General features: G+C 46.0%; 1 protein-coding gene across 1 annotated transcript in view; it reads left to right on the top strand.

Annotated features, from left to right (window-relative positions):
- BMP6 (bone morphogenetic protein 6) overlaps positions 1–16138 on the top strand; it is a 147755-nt gene extending 131617 nt beyond the window's left edge. The window contains exons 4-7 of the mRNA XM_033113919.1: positions 179–376; positions 13686–13762; positions 14738–14848; positions 14945–16138. Of these exons, the coding sequence (XP_032969810.1) occupies positions 179–376; positions 13686–13762; positions 14738–14848; positions 14945–15094 (536 nt within the window). The 3' untranslated portion in view covers positions 15095–16138. The remainder of the gene's footprint in view (positions 1–178; positions 377–13685; positions 13763–14737; positions 14849–14944) is intronic.
- The last annotated feature ends 12 nt before the right edge of the window (positions 16139–16150 follow it).

Here is a 16150-nt window from a genome sequence, read left to right as displayed (position 1 = left end):
TGTTTGGATTTTGACCATCCAAAGGGAGGCTTCAGAGACCTGAGAGGGCATGATGCTTTACCCTCATGCTCATCTTTATGATTTGCCCATGGGAGGCCAGGTGGGATGAGTTATGTACGGTGGCTGCAGGAATAGGTTTCTGTGGAATAACGGGAGGTGTACTTGGGTTACATTTCAGGACTCAGCATCAACCCCCGAGCCGCAGGCCTGGTGGGCAGAGATGGCCCTTATGACAAGCAGCCATTCATGGTGGCCTTCTTCAAAGTGAGTGAGGTCCACGTGCGCACCACAAGGTCGGCCACTGGTCGGCGCCGCCAGCAGAGTCGCAATCGCTCTACCCAGTCCCAGGATGTGTCCCGGGTCTCCAGTGCTTCAGGTAGGTTTGGGTGAAGCCTGTTTTTCCAGGAAGCCTTGTTGGCGCTCAGGCCTCAGTGAGAACAAAGAAAGTGCAGATGGTTTCACATGGTGCACAGCTTCTGCCCGGCAAATACACAGGTCTGCAGGTACCTCATAGTCACCGGTTATCAGATGGGTTCCTGGGGCCATCAGCAGAGAACAGTGGTACCCAAACATAGGGTCTGCAGGCTGCAGACATCCTGAGTGTCTGGTTTTCCAGAGAAGTATCCTGCTGTTTGGTAAGATTTCTCCAACTCTTTTTTTCATTCACATAAAAATCCTGAGAGCACCTTGCTTTTCTTCTGGTTGTATTATGCCTGGGAGGTTGGGATGTACAAACTTCATACATTTGTATCATGAACTTGTATTTGTCAGTGCTCTTGGCTAGAAGTGATGGAAAGTCAACTCAAACAACCCTCTATGACAGATTTTATTGGATTTTTAACTCGGAAGTTCAGGGATTCTAGCTTTAGGTGTAGTTGTCTCCGTAGGCTCGGATGATATTAAGAATCCCTCTCTTTTCCTATTTGCCTTGGTTGGTGGCATTCTCAGACAGACTACCTCTATATGGTGGTAAGGAAAGTAACCAGTAGTTCCAGGATTTTATCACTCTTGGCAACCTCAACTTCAGAAAGAGAATGTCTCTTTCATGGTAGCGTCAGTAGAAAGCCAGACTGGGGCCCTGTGCTCACCTCTGGAGCTACCATGTTTCCCCGAAAATAAGCCCCAGTAAAGATCATCAGCCAGGTGGATGCATTTAGCACATTATGACAGTGTTCCAGAAGAAGATGACATGACTGTATTTGAATAAATGTAGATTGTTGTACATGAAAAAATAAGACATCCCCTGAAAATATGCCCTAATGCGTCTTTTGGAGCAAAAATTCATATAAGACCTGGTCTTATTTTCCGGGAAATACGGTGTAAGGCCCGACCTTACTTTCAGGGAAACACGGTGGGTAATAGGGTCAGCCCCATCCTGCCCTGAACAGGCCTGTTCAAAGGGTGAGAGAGAGGAAACAGGTCTCCCTGCTTGAGTGTCTGTCCAGTGGTTCAGAACTTTTCCCTCCCATGCTGTACCTTTTGAGGAAGTGGCATGGAAGGTCACTCGTGAAAAGAGGTGTTCTGGCTCACAGAGAGTAAGTATTGAATTCAAACCCAGGTGCAGTTCTGGGTTTTCTTTGGCTGTTTAAATAGCCTGGGAATCTAGCATGAAGTTCAAGACTTATTGTGGAATTTTCACTCACTCTGTGACTTTGGACAATCCTCATCCATTCCAGCTTCAGTTCACTCATCTGCTCAGTGGGGACGATGAATATTTAGTAAATTTGTTGGTATTAGATGTTGAGCATGTGATCTGGCTCATAATAGTGCTCAGAAATTAGTTGCATCCAGTTGTTGGAAGTAGCTTGTCAGGGCGTATGTTAGGATCCTTGGAAAGCATGTAAATTTCTTCTGGAAGATGCATTAATTCTGCCAGGAGACTGTTTAAAAATGCCATCTTCAGGCCAAAACATGGCCTGAAAGAGTGCATACCGCTTCCCAAAGTCCCCAGTTTTTCTTTGGGAGGAAGGGTTTTGAGTTTAGGTTCTGACCTAATAAACCACTTCTTTTACCAGTAACTTGGATGTGAAACCCGAGGATCCACAATCCAGCGTGATGTGACATTTTGCTTTTTGTCACCCTGATGTTTCTTGGAAGCATTAAACAACATGGGTACGCCTGGGTTTACCACTAGAAATAGTCAGGGTTGGGTTTTTTTTTTTTTAAAAAAAAAAAGAAGAAGAAGAAGGAGGAGAAGGAGGAGAAGGAAGAAAAGGAGGAGAAGGAGGAGAAGGAGAAGGAGAAGAAGAAATGAGTGCTTTCCTTTATTCACTTCCGAGGAAACCTGCTGAGTAGAGTTAAGAATCTGAGAGATTTCCTCAGGGCGTGGTAACGGGGGAGGTCTGCCTATCGTGGGCTTCAATTCATTAACGAGTTGTGGTCAGTTTGGTACTGGGACCTCAGACTTGAAGGCAGCCCTTGCAACGTTGATTGCTTTTAAAATTAAAATTTCACTTGATTTATTCAACAGCCCCTCCGCTCCCCAATACACACATGGAGTTTTTCTAAATTGAGAAAACATGTTGTCTCTGATTTTGGTTTTAGCAGTATCACCCAATTATTCTTTTCTAAGTTCCTTTCAACTTTTTTTTTTCAATCTGATGAATAAATTAAATATGAATATGAAAGTTGATCTAATTTGTAATAAGACACAAGTAGATTTGCTTTCTCTTGGTCTTCCTGCCCCTCCAAACCCCCCACCCAGGCCTTTCAAATTTGCTCTGCTCTTTTCAGCAACACTAAGGCAAAAGTGTCCATCACAAATACCTCTGGGCTCGTTTATGTAAATGCCCAGGCCCCCAAGGAAGTATGACTAGAAAGGGTCCTCCTTGCCTCTCACTAGCTTCAAAGACCCTCTCAAGTGGGTCTGAGAAATTGCTTGTATGAGCCCCACTGAAGTGCTATGTTACGTATTTGGCTCTTTCTTCCTTATCTATCCTCGCCGCTAGTGGGAGTGGACGTGCAGGGGAAGATTGCTCTTAGACAGAGAGGATTTCCAGAAAGATGGCTTTCTACCCCAAGAAATGGGCCGTTTGGTTTGTGCTTTGTTTCCAGGCCGCTGTGGGGCCAGATGTTTCTGTGCCTTTGTGACCCAGGCAGATGCTGCAGAGACAAAAAGTTGTGGTCTCTGGTGTGACTCCAGCAGGCCTTTCCCATTGTAAATCTTTCGGAAGGTTGAAGGAAGAAATTACTTTGCCTCTGCTGCCCCCCTTCTTCCATAGCGTGTTCCCAGGGAATTAAAATTTCTCCACTGAAACAACCACCACCAGGAGAAACCCACTAGAGACTGTCCTGCATCTGGGTGAAGAAGTTAACATGATTCATGAAATTGCCTGTCATCAGGGTGAAACATGGCAGGGAAATATGTGACTGTTTTTGGAACAGAGCTACAGATGCCTGAGACGGCAGGACCAGTCCGCAGCAAGGGAAAGGCCCGGAGCCCCGTTCACACCCTCCCGGCCGCTCACCCCAATCTGCTCTAACATCTGTCCTTGGCCTTTAAGTTGGACTTTCCAAGCACATGTACCAAACAGCGGGTTTGGATTGAAGTTTCCCTGGATGTCTTTCACTTGCCCTTGCTTCTTTGCAGTTGTCTGCTCCAAATGAATGATGGATGTTAGCTGTGTTGTACTTCTCCAGTGGGCTAGGATATCATCTGGACAGTGTCACTGATCGTTTTGATACATGCTTTACTAGTCCTGGTCCACGCCATGCTGTGCAGCCCGCTGGGATTCTAGTGAACCTGGCATTTCTTTTTCAGCCTCCATGGCTACCAACCTACTGGTCTTGGGACACCCTGCCTTTCACTTTTAACTCTCATTTGGTAGTCTCTTTCTGCCAGTCACCCTCTTTTATAGTATCTTTCTCTTGGGATTCATTATTCTGTCTTTTGGGAGATTATGACACCATCTGGATAGTCCATTACAAGGGCTGTGAACAAATGGCCTTGAGGGATGTTTCCATGTGGTCATTCTCATACCGATCTAGCTCAGGTCCCAGGATCTTTCTAAGACATCTTCGGAGACAGGGTAGTTAATGTGAGTTCAAGTCAGCTGGTGAGTCAGAGATTTTCTGCCATGTCAACCAGCTGGCTGTCAACACTGTGACTTAGAATTGCTCTTTCTTTTGGTAGATGATAGTTTGAAGACATTTTCTGCCACTTTTAACAATCGTGTAAAATTGGGTTAGATGCCTGTTAGGACTCTTTCATCCTTGATGTTTATGTTGCCACCACCCAGCTCTGCCAGCCATCTATAAACCAGCAACTTCTCAAGACCCTGTTTTGTCCTTTGGAATGAGCTCTTCAAATGCTATTAGGTTGGTACAAAAGTAATTGTGGTCTAAAAGGTTAAAATAATTGCAAAAACCACAGTTGCTTTTGCACCAACCTAATACCTTAGCATTTCTTAGTCAGTTTTCTTTCCAACCCACCTAAACATGTATCTTCAAGGACCCAGGGTGGTGCGGGATGTGGCTCTGGTTCCTTCAGATAACGCGTATACTGTTTACCTTCTTGTTGATAGTTCACATCAACAGGACCAGTCAGGACCATTCAGTATGCTTCCAGATAAGAAAAGTAACCAGAATTCATTACCTGCAAAACAACAGTTCGGGGACTTTATTATGTCTATGAAATCTTTTGCTACAGATTTCAGGGAACTCCAGTCCACAGACTAGAGGGCCTTATTCTTACAGATCACTGTGTATTTGGCTTTTCAGTTCCCGGCAGGTTCCCCACTAGTTCACCATTTGCTTCCATGCGGTGGCATGCCAAAGCTGAGGGGAGTGACCCACCAAGGACATCCAAGCTTAGGAAGAATGGACTGTTGGTAGTTCTTCAAAGGAGCTGGGAATTTTAATTTGTCATTTTGATCTTAAATTAAAATTTTATGGCCTGCAGCTTGGCTTTCAGATGTCTCAGTGAGGAAACAGAGGCTTATTCAGGGCTTTCTAAGTGAACCCAAACAATTCTCCACAGCTATCGAGGACAGGTATAGCATTAGTGATCCGAAGGTTAGAATCCTTTCAAATGCCCTATTTATAATACTTGACTCTCATTTGCTCTTAGTGCCTTTCAGATAAAAGTTACCAAGGAGTGAAGCAGTCTGGAAAGTTACCTTCTGCCCCAGCTCTAGGTTCACCCTTATGACTGTGCTACTGGCAGCGATGCTTAAAAGCAATAACAACAAGGCATAAACAGGTGCTGCAAGATGCCCGACAATGCCCGCGCAATGCCAACCCCCACCTCCTGACAAGTCCTGGCTCTAGGAGACTCAGTGCAGCAGGTGACAGGGGGACAGAGATGTTGGAGCACAGGAGGTCTTAACGCTCATTCTTCAAGGGAAGCCTTTGTCTATTTTCAAGGTACAGAGCTCCGTATTCTTTTATAATCAAGACAAAGCCTGGGAAAAGGCCAAAGTCCCACACAGATTAAATGGAGCCTTATGAGATCTTGAAATCCTGGGGTGACAGAAGAATACTATAGAATATCTGTTGCCTCTCGTGCTAACCATCCATGTTGTAAACAAAATCTAGACTCTGAAAACTAAGCTGTTGCCCCCACCCCCAGCACTTTATCAGATTATTGTCACCAGAAATCAAGATCCCGTGTGGTCCCCTTGCCTCCTGTAGTGTCAGTGGCACAGGAGCTGGGCTTCTTCCAGCGTGTTCTCAATGACTGTGTTGATTCTGTGGGGTATGTGGGAGCCAGAGACTTGTTTTAGATAAGACGGGATGATAAGTCCTGGAGATATGGAAAGAGCTGGCCAGACCACTGAAGACAGAGGTGTCGTTTTAACAGCTGCTTGTTATCCTTCTCCTTGTCATTCTAGGAGAGAAGGGAAATAAGAGTAGTGAATTGTTCACTCTAAAACACAAGTTTGTTATGGGAAGACTCTGTATCCTGAGCTCAGAAAACACCAGGAACTACAGCGAGAACATGCCACGCTGTTCCCAGCTCCTGCCGCGCCAGCATTTTCCTGGCTGAGTGTGTGGCCTGCTGAGCAGGGACACCAACCTGCAGCTGGCACAGCCTGTGGGGTCAGCACACCAGGCCCAAGTAGCCCCTCTGCCGAAGCCCTAGCCGGGGGCTCCATCTGCCTACTTCTCTCCCTCCTTCCCTCTCACCTTGTTTTGCACGATTGTCCTGACTCTGTCTTTTTTCTGCCTTTTTCTTTCTCCATGTTTTCCCTGTTGTTTCACACTCCTCCTCCTCTATTGGGGTTGGAAAGGAAAGTGGGCTGGGCCTGGGCTGCTGTGACTCACGTGCAGGCCCCTCCCTGAGGCTCCCAGGTTAGCTGTGTGGCCCCAATTCAGGCCTGATGGTGGGTGCCCCTCAAACTGGCCAAGCAGAACTCCTTGCAAGTCAGGGTCATTGCCGTGCCCTTCCTTGCCCTTCCCATCCAGGGCTCATTCCCCTGAGAAGCTCTGCAAGGGAGGCCTGCCTTTCCCTGCACATAGCGATTCGGCTTCAGAAATAAACCAGGAGAGGCTCCCTTGCGCTTTACTGTGTATGTGGCTTTTCAGGAGGACAGGAGACAAGGGATGCTGCGTGGAATTAACCCAGATACCCTCCAGAGGGCTGTGGGATATGACCCTCGTGTTTGGGGAGAAACAAATGTGCGGTGTACATGGCCGCTGCCTGGGGACGGGGATGCCATGACGAGGTGGCAGGCCAGCTAGCTGCTGTCCCCTGTGCCCTAAATGAGATAAATGCCCGCTGCAGGGCCCTGTTTGCCTCGGGCCAAGTGGGGCTCATGGGGTGGCTCCCACTGTCATGTGGGCCCACCCAGACCCTTTTCCCCCTTAGTTTTCTTCTGTAGGTGGAACACCCCTCAGTCATCATAGGGAGGAGCAGAACATAAGGTCAGGGAGTAGAGGCTGTCACCAACGAAAGTGAGCCTTAAGGTCACGGCCCAGCAGTCAAGAAGAAAGACCTCCCAGCCAGAACTGACACGACTGTGGGAGTTCAGTCCTAGCCTGCGTGGAACATACAAATGAAACAGAGGGACAGGGGGTCTGAGAAGTACAAGGACGGAGATGGGGTCAGTGAAGAGTTCTGTGTTGTGGGAGCCGCAGCCTTGGCCCCTGTGGGTCCACCCAGACGTGCCTGGTGCCCCCATCCCCACTCTCCAAGCAGGACTCTCAGATGTGGGAATTAAGTTACGTCTGAGCAAAGACAAGAGGCTTGCTCATCATACCCTTCTGCCATCAGCTGGACTCCAGGAAAATGCGCCTCCATACAGCTCATTTCACGCTGGCCTCCTAACACCTCGGCCCCTAGAGAACCCAAATCACAAATAATAAAGACACATCTAGGACTTGGGAGAGTGATGCCACAGCCACCGATGAAGCTGACACTTTATTCCATCAGAAATGATTGACGGGACCCCTGTTGTCACCAGCCACGAGAAAATGGAAGATACTGGCCACCAGTTTGGCCATTGGCAATGGACATGATACTTTGGTGTGTTTCTATACCACTGGTTAATCACTCAGAATGCCTGGATGAGATGCGAACCTCCTTTGGCAAATACCAGAGGAATAAAGACTTATTATGGAACACACTTTGGGCACCGCAGCCTGGACCTCTCTCCAACTCTGTTCTCTCCCCACTTTCCGAGAGGGATGGTGCCTGCCTCTGCTCGGCAGTCTCTGTACCTTCCCCACTGCAGCGCACGGAGCTTCTGCTGAAGGATCTTCACTTAGGGACAACCAGGCAGGTCTGTCTTGGATCTTTAAAGTTTCTCCGCTTCCCCCAGGGTGGAGACTCTGACGCTTCCTGTATGATGGTCCCCACTTGCCCCACACGGAGAGATGAAGCCAATTTAAATTTCCATGTAAAACCCCCGTTTTAATGTTTGTAATGTTTATTTGGGGAAGAGAGGAAGGAGTGGTGCTTTTAAAACCAATCGTAGCTGAATGTCTCTCTACTGAAGCAGCCTGTAAAAGTGGGGATGGGAAGCAGTGTTGCTAAGAGCAATTAATATGCTTCTGATAACTTGAAAGTTATCGGAAGAATGTTTCTCTCCTGTTTAAGAGAACACGTAGCTACCTTCTTCTGGCTACGGAAGAACTTAGTCCTGGGGGGTTTTATGACTCTTATATTTTGTCCCCTGATCACTGAACAGTGTTTTGCCCAAACCCACCTGTATGTGGGCCCTGCTTGTCCAGGTTCCTCTGGATGACCACCTTGGGCCTAGTCTGGCTGGATCAGAATCCCAGTGGGGTTACTGGCACTTGCCCTGCCCTCCACTCTTAGGCCAAACAATCATATGGAATGATTAGACAGCCAGATTTCACTTTTTATGTTCAACATCAAAAAAGCCAGATCCCTTGAAAATTTCTCTCAGGACAAGACTGGCTTGCACCATAGCTGCGTTAAGGGGAAGTGCAGACAGCGCTGGTGTCTGAAGACAGACGTGTATGAATGGGGTGATGCTATCACCTGTGTGTGATCGTCTCCTCTAAAGGGCAGTAGCTCAGCGCTAGTGTCTGTTGGCAGTATCTCAGGGCTAGTTACCTGGACAGCAGACCTCCCATTCCTGGTCAAGGGCACAGCCCCTAATAAGACTGTTCTCACTGCAGATGCCAGCTGCAAGTGGGGTCCCCAACTCATGGGTCTGGGATGCGGCCCAAACACCCTGATGGTTATGATGCAGGTCCAGAGGGCCCATGAGTGAAACCAAGGCCTGCTGCCCACAGGATGGTTTGCCTGCTTCTGGTCTGCTGCTCTGGTTTGTTTGTTTGTTGCATGTCTTCAGCACTGTGGCTTCTTTTCTCTGCCCTGCCCTTGACTGGTGAACCCATCTGGATAAAGCTGTATTGCCTTCCTTTCTCCCACCAGAGTGGTTATGTGCCTGTTGAATTTCAGCTGTATAAATTTTCACTGGCTCTATCCAGACCATTCATCTAAACAAATATTGGGCGGGGGGTGGGGGGAATGTTTTTTTGCAATCTGTCAATCACTAAAAAACAAAACAAAACAATGCATGGCAGTGTGATTCCACTGCAGAACCCAGGGTACCAGCTCTCTGAGCAGCAGACATAAGTATTTTGAGGGGCATTGACCTTCACAAATATTTATACATTCTTTGCCAGCACTTAGCATGGAGTTATAAGGAAACTTAAGTGTGGCCTGAAAGTGTCTGTAGGAAGAAAAACAAGAGAGCCAAATACCTCCCTTTCCTCTCTCTGGTCCCGATCTTGACTGAACAACAAAAATGCCAGTGTCTAGCTCTACAAGAAATAGCTGTTCTTGCAGAGAAAGTTTTCTTTGTTAAGCATTGAGAGAGTCAAATGAGCAGGAAGTTTGAAGCCGACGAGGACTGTTGGTGAAGGTGGAAGTGAAGTCCTTCGCTCTGTCCCCTTGGTTCCATCCAGCAGAAGAAACTGAAAGTCTAAATATGTAGTGGTTGTCCTTGTCTGTGTTCTGAAACCAACTGGGTGTCCGACAGTGCAGTTTGGTCCTGACACTAATCACCTGGATTTAGCACAGACCCCGCAAGTTCAAGGGCACAGCCCCTAATAAGACTGTTCTCACTGCAGATGCCAGCTGCAAGTGGGGTTCCCAACCCACCTGCAGTTGTGTGCGACTTGGCTACCAATTCAGGGGTTCCCATGACCCCTCTCAGGTTTGATAAGGCACTAGAACAACTCACAGAACTCAGTCAGGCACTATACTTACGATTACAGTTGTATTATAAAGAATGCAGAGGAGGAGCAGCCACCTGGGAAAGATGTATAGGGCAAAGTCTGGCGGGGGCAGAGAGGCTGGACACAGAGCTCCCATATCCTCTCCTCGTGGAATCTGGGCAGTTGGCTCTCCCGGCACACCAATGCATTTGCCAACCAAAGGTTTCACTCAGCCTCAGTGTCCACCGTCCTCATGGGGGTCTCATTACTACTATTCCTACCACTACTATTCATGATTGATTAAATCATAGGCCATGTGATTGAACTCAATCTCAAGTCTCCCTCCATGGAGGTCAGGCTGGCCCCAAATTCCAAGTGTCTAATCACATGCCTGGTCTTTCTGGTGACCAGCCCCCATCCAGAAACTTTGTAGGGACCCACTATAAGTTGGAATTCTCATTTAGGGAATTCCATGGCTTTTGTAGCTCTGTGCCAGGAATCAGGACAAAGACCAGATGTATTTGTCATTATATCACACTGCCATGTCCACTAACCTGGCAAGGAAAGCTGTCCTAGAAATCTCTGCCTTTCACATAGCCAACAACTCCAAGTTTGATTTTGGGGAGATCTTGGTCCCCAGCATAGAGAAGGCATTTTGGAGGAAGTTTACTTTGGGGGACACAGGCCAAATGAGGTTGGGCAGGGAAAATACCAGACTGAGATTATAAGTAGGGGGATCATATAACTTATCTAACCCAGGACTCCTTCAAGAGTGCAAGGGGACCAGGGCCTTGGAGTTTTCAGAAGGTGACCCTTGCATGCAGCTGGCAGGAGAGGAAAGAACAAGTGCAGGGCTGCAGGGAGTTCTGGAAGGCCAGGCCAAAGAGCAGCACACCTCCTGTCTCCCCACATTCATGAGCATAACTTAAGCACGTGGCCACACCTAACTGCAGTGGGAAATGTCAGATAGCTCAGTGCCCAGATACGGGCTTTTAATAAACACATAGTGGCCCCCATCAGACTGTTCCTAGAGTGTGCCAAGCAGATTACTTCCCCAAGGCCTTTGCATTTTTCATTCCTGCTGTACGGGTTATTCTCCCCGCAGATAGACTCACGCCTTTCTCCCAAAGTTCCTTCAGTCTATGCTTAGAAGACACTTTAACAGAGAAATGGTCTTACCAACTGTATATGAGATAGTGACCCACTCTACCTGTGCTTCCTCTCTTCTAACTGAATAATAATTTAGCTACTCAGGGCTTTTGACTGCATGGAATAGAAGCAGACTAATTACTTAAAGTGAAAAATCATTTAAGGGTAGCAGGCAAATGACCCAACCAACAAGGTTGGAGAACTAAACTCAGAATCAAGACCTAGCTCAGACCTGGTCGTGGGCACAATGTAGTTTCAATGTTACCACTGGGGCCATTACCCTGAACATTTGCTACCATTCCACCCATTCTTAGTTTCCCCCTTGAGTCACTGTCGCAAGGCTGGGGGTATCAGATTGGCTTTAATGAAGTCATGAACCTGTATTTTAGCTGCCAGGGACAAAGGCAATAGCTATCCGTTGTGGGAAATGGGATCTTGATTCCTTTCTATTCCTCCAAATGAGAAGTATTCCTGGAAGCTGGTTAGCCAAAGCAATAAATGTCTGCTACAGCTGGGTATAGAATTCTATGTTGCTGGCATAGTTTTTGGTATTTTTTATGTTATGTGTTTTTGTTGTTAAGAAGTTTGTTATCAATTTTCTTTGTTTTTTTTGGAGGTAATTTTTTTTTTTATCTCAGGGTTGCTTTTAAGAATTTTCTCTATATGTTTGATAATACTACAGTTTCACCAGCTGTGGCTACAAATACTAGAGTTTCACCAGATATGGCTAGATAGGAATTTATTTACTCTGCTTAGGACTCATTGTGCCTTTTCAATATAAAGACGTTCTTCAGTTCTAGAAAATGTGCAGACATTTATGTCTTCAACTATTACTTCTCCCCCCATTAGTCTCTTCAGAGATTCCTATTAGAAATAACATTGGACTTTTCATCCTATCTTCCATATATCTTTACAGATAGTCATATTTTCTGGCCATTTTACTCTGGGTTATATTTTGGGAAGTTTCTTTAAATCTATTGTTCAGTTAATTCTCTTTTCAGTTATATCTAATTTAATATTTAACCCATCCATTTTGTTGTTATTTTCGATGATTATGGTTTTTAGAAAGTTTTATTTGGTCTTTTTCAAATTTACCTGTTCATTTGTATGTTCTTTTCCCATAGTGTTCTTACTTTAGGGTTTATATTCCTTATTTTCTCTCTCCCATTATTTTAGATATTCATTTTTATAACCTCACTTGGAAACTATTCTTGCCTGCAGTCCCTGGGGTCCTATATTTTCTTTGTCTTGCACTCAAACTCTCTTCTCAGGATACTTTATTTCTTTGTGTGGTTGATACTTTTTGTTGAGGGGTTATTTTCAGCAGGAGGTTTTTGTTTTGTTTTGTGGTGTTGGTGGGTGCTTGTTTGCTTTTACTGAGAGCACCCGTGGTGCCCTGCTTGTGAAAATTTCCCTCCAGTGTGGTTTTACATTCATTTCTTCCAGGTACTTGAAGTTATAGCAAGGGTGGTTCTGAAAGGTGAGGAAGGCATGTGGGGAGAATGAATAAACTTAAAATTGGCAACCAGTTCAAAAAGGTAGCCTGTCTCTCCTCCTAGGATAGGTCACTGGGCTGAGTTGATACTTTTAATCTCTTTCTTTTACAAAATCACTAGTTAACTTCTCCAATGGCTATAAATTGGCTCACCCAAATCTGCGTGTTCAGTCCTGCTTCAGGTCCAGGAGGTTCAGGAGTGCAAGTAACAGAAAACCCAACTTTAAGAGGCTTTGAGCAATCAGGTAACTTATTGGCTCATGTGATTAAAAAGGACAGAGTTAGCATACAAATGGGCTTAGGCTCTCATATCCATCAAAGTCCATTTTACATTAAGACACTTTCTCCAAAGTCTTCTCCTTACCTTTCATCTCTTCCCTCTCTTGAAGTCTCAAACACCACCACCAGATCAGTTCTTTAGAATCCCAGCTCTGAATATCTCACCCTCTGGCCAGAAACCTCCGAAGCCTTATTTAATACTTCTAGTAGAAAGTCCAAATAATTTTGGTTGGCATTCTAAGCCATTTCTCCAACTTTATCTCAGGTGACTCCTCTTTACATGTCATTCCAAAAGAACTGCTCTCTTTTCCTCTTGCTCCCACCCTATATTCCCAGTGAGATTTCCCTATGGCCCTGCCCATAGCATTCATATTCTGTTTTGTACTTGAGTTAGTTGTATACATGTCTCACACCACCCCTTTGATTCCCTGAGTTCCTAGAGGATGAAAGCCTTAGGTAACCTACCGGTATTTTCCTATTTCCCATGGTGCCTAGCAGAGGGCATGTCACACAAGAGGTGCTCCAAATGGTCTAAATGAATCAGGGTATTGCCGTTCCTTTTGCCAGTGATTAGGTTCAGCAAGGCTAGTGTCTCCATCTCTCCCCCACTCCTGGGCCTCCTAATTAGGCCCTGCTCCATTGCACTTCCTTCAGGATGCTTTCCTGGCCCAGCAGCTGCCTTGAAAGGCCCTGTGCAGCTTCAAGACCATCCCTGTACAGAGTGACCCTTGCCTGGTACAGTCGTCTTTTACTGTGAATGTGACGTCTTCCAAGTCAGGTGCCTGGGGTGTTTTGGGCATCTTGGCACACCCCCGCCACAGGTTTTGCTCACAGCAGGGGCTTAGAACAAACATCTGCTGCTTAAAGGAGTCCATTCAAGTCAATAAGTGTGTGTCATTTGCCTGAGTGCCCAGCACTAACCTCTGAGTGGACGTCAGAGTACGTGAAACACCCAAGCAATCAGGAACCTGACGGAGCTGCTTGGTGACCACATTTGTGTCTAGTAGGGGCCTTGTTCACTGCTATCCTCAGCCTAGTACAGTGCCTGGCTCATGGCACACTCTCCACTGAGTTCCTACATGAGGGAATGAATGAGTTAATGGGTGCCTCTTTTGATCTCCTCCAACAGATTACAACAGCAGTGAACTAAAAACAGCCTGTAGGAAACATGAGCTTTATGTGAGTTTCCAAGACCTGGGATGGCAGGTGAGTTCTCGGGACAACAAGGGGGACAAAGTTCTTTTCTCCGTAGTCTCTTGCCTCTTCTCTTTTTTATTTTATTTTATTTTTTTAATTTTATGAATTTATTTGAGCCAAACCGGAGACATATGCTGGGGAGTAAGATCTCAAATGCTCAGGAGAGTAGCAGTTTTGCAGCTTCTTTTCAGTCTCTTCTCATCTTAATGGCAACAGCCAACGTCAAAACCCTTTGGGATTGAGATGGTTCCTTCCATGGAGGTACTTAGAAGCCCTTTCAAATGCCCAGGCTCTTTGGAGTGAGGTGGGAGAAGGCCTGCCTTCTTGGGCACACCGTGCCCACTGGCACCTTTCCAGGGACTCCAGGGTTCCCCAGCTCTGTGTACCTCAAAATCAATAGCCACCTTCCCCAGGACTCTTCCCTCATTCTTTCAAAGTCCGCAAGGCGTATATTTGTATTTGGGCATTTAAACACATTTTAATTGTTTTGAGAAAGGGTTGGAAAAACAGATCACTAGTTAACTTCTCCAAAGGCTATAAATTGGCTCACCCAAACTATCTAGAAGAGCACAAATGTTTTGCCCCACACCTGAGAGCCACCACTAGTTTATAAGAAGCAAATTATAAGTGACAAGTGATAGAAGATAGAATTTCCATGTGCACGTGGCATTATGATGACAGGCAGGACCCTGGGCTCCTTGAGAGGCTCCGTTTGGTCCAAGTACATAAAACCAGTGCTCCCAGACCAGCAGGCGGGTAGCACCTAAATGCCACGTGGGCCTGTGGAAGGCGCGAGGGCTGAGGAGTCAGACCAACCAGGTTCACACCCTAGCTTTGCCACTTGAACATGAACTTGACCTCCCTGCCCCCGTCTCCTTACCTGTCCATGTGAGTAATCCTTCTCACAGGATTACCGAGAGCGCAGGTGATGTGAAGAGTGTGTATTCATCACCTTTTCACTGCTTCTTTTTGCTTTAAATTAAGGACTGGATCATCGCACCCAAGGGCTATGCTGCCAATTACTGTGACGGAGAATGCTCCTTCCCACTCAATGCACACATGAATGCGACAAACCACGCGATCGTACAGACGTTGGTGAGCGCTGAGATTTCTGTCACTTTATAGGCAGGAATAAGCTAAGGGCAGGTATAGCTTCTAATGGAAGCTTTTCCTCCTTCTGTTTTGGAACAGGTTCACCTTATGAATCCTGAGTACGTCCCCAAACCATGCTGTGCACCAACGAAACTAAACGCCATCTCGGTTCTTTACTTTGATGACAACTCCAATGTCATCTTGAAAAAATACAGGAATATGGTTGTAAGAGCTTGTGGATGCCACTAACTCAAGTTGCTGGGGACACGAAAACTGCCTTGGATCCCTAGACTCCATCTGCCTTAATACACACAGAAGCACAGTGAAAGTGAGATGATGCTCTGAAGCCATCTCATGCTGGCTGGTGCCTTATTGCCCAAGGAAGACGTTCAAGGACCTCATTAATGATTTGCCCACGTGGTAAATAACGTGAGTAGTTGTTGGTCTGTAGGAAGCTGTTTGAATGTCTATTGTATGAAGTCCAGGAACTGCAGAAACATACCTTGGAAGAGTTTCCCCCTTCCCTTCCACAAACGCCCACCAAAATTAGTTTTCACTTTAGATCAAGCTGTGTGTGGTGTTAGTTAAGTAAACAGGGAAAATAATCTTAAAGGAGTAAAAGTATTCTTGGCTAAAGTATCGGCCGGTTTAGTAGTTTCTCAAAAGGTAGATTTTACAGATAACAGAAATTGGGTGAAAATACCTCTATTCATAGATTTCATTCCCAGGAAGGTCAATTTCATGTAGGCTCAACAGCCTGGGCTCTGTGGAAGTGCCTTCTGTCTCTACTCGGTTACGCGTTTGTGCTGGCGTTTTGTGGGTGTGAACATAGATTTCGGTTAAAAGAAACCGTGTGATTTCTGCACCTCTGTCCTCCCCCACTTGCTGTTTTCTTTGCTAGGACCAAAAGTAGACCGCCCATACTGGGAGGTGAGGCTGCGAGGCGTGAGAAGCATTTTTAATAGCCATCATTGTAACCGTGTAACATGCGAAAGCAAGTCTGTGCCTCTTCTTTTTTGGAATGGCTCTCTGAAAAGCACATTAACTTCAAGAGCGCTGGCTCTAATTGCATCTAGTTCAGTAAAACAGTTCTTCCCCGTTTACTATATAGCATATCATGTCGCAGGGTGAGAACCAACCAAGGAAATAAAATGCGGAAGGGGCTCCCAGCCTTTAGGAAGGCGTTTGGATGGCCATGCTGTTTATGAACTGAAATCAGTTTTCTCTTGTAGAAAGTGAGACTCAGATTAAATCTTAGAATATTTTTAAAATGTCTTTCTCACAATCATGTACTAGGAAACCAAT

The sequence above is a fragment of the Rhinolophus ferrumequinum genome, chromosome 9 (assembly GCF_004115265.2).
Source record: "Rhinolophus ferrumequinum isolate MPI-CBG mRhiFer1 chromosome 9, mRhiFer1_v1.p, whole genome shotgun sequence".
NCBI classification, from domain to species: domain Eukaryota; kingdom Metazoa; phylum Chordata; class Mammalia; order Chiroptera; family Rhinolophidae; genus Rhinolophus; species Rhinolophus ferrumequinum.
Note: the sequence above shows the minus strand (reverse complement) of the source record. Positions and strands in the feature narration are given on the sequence as shown.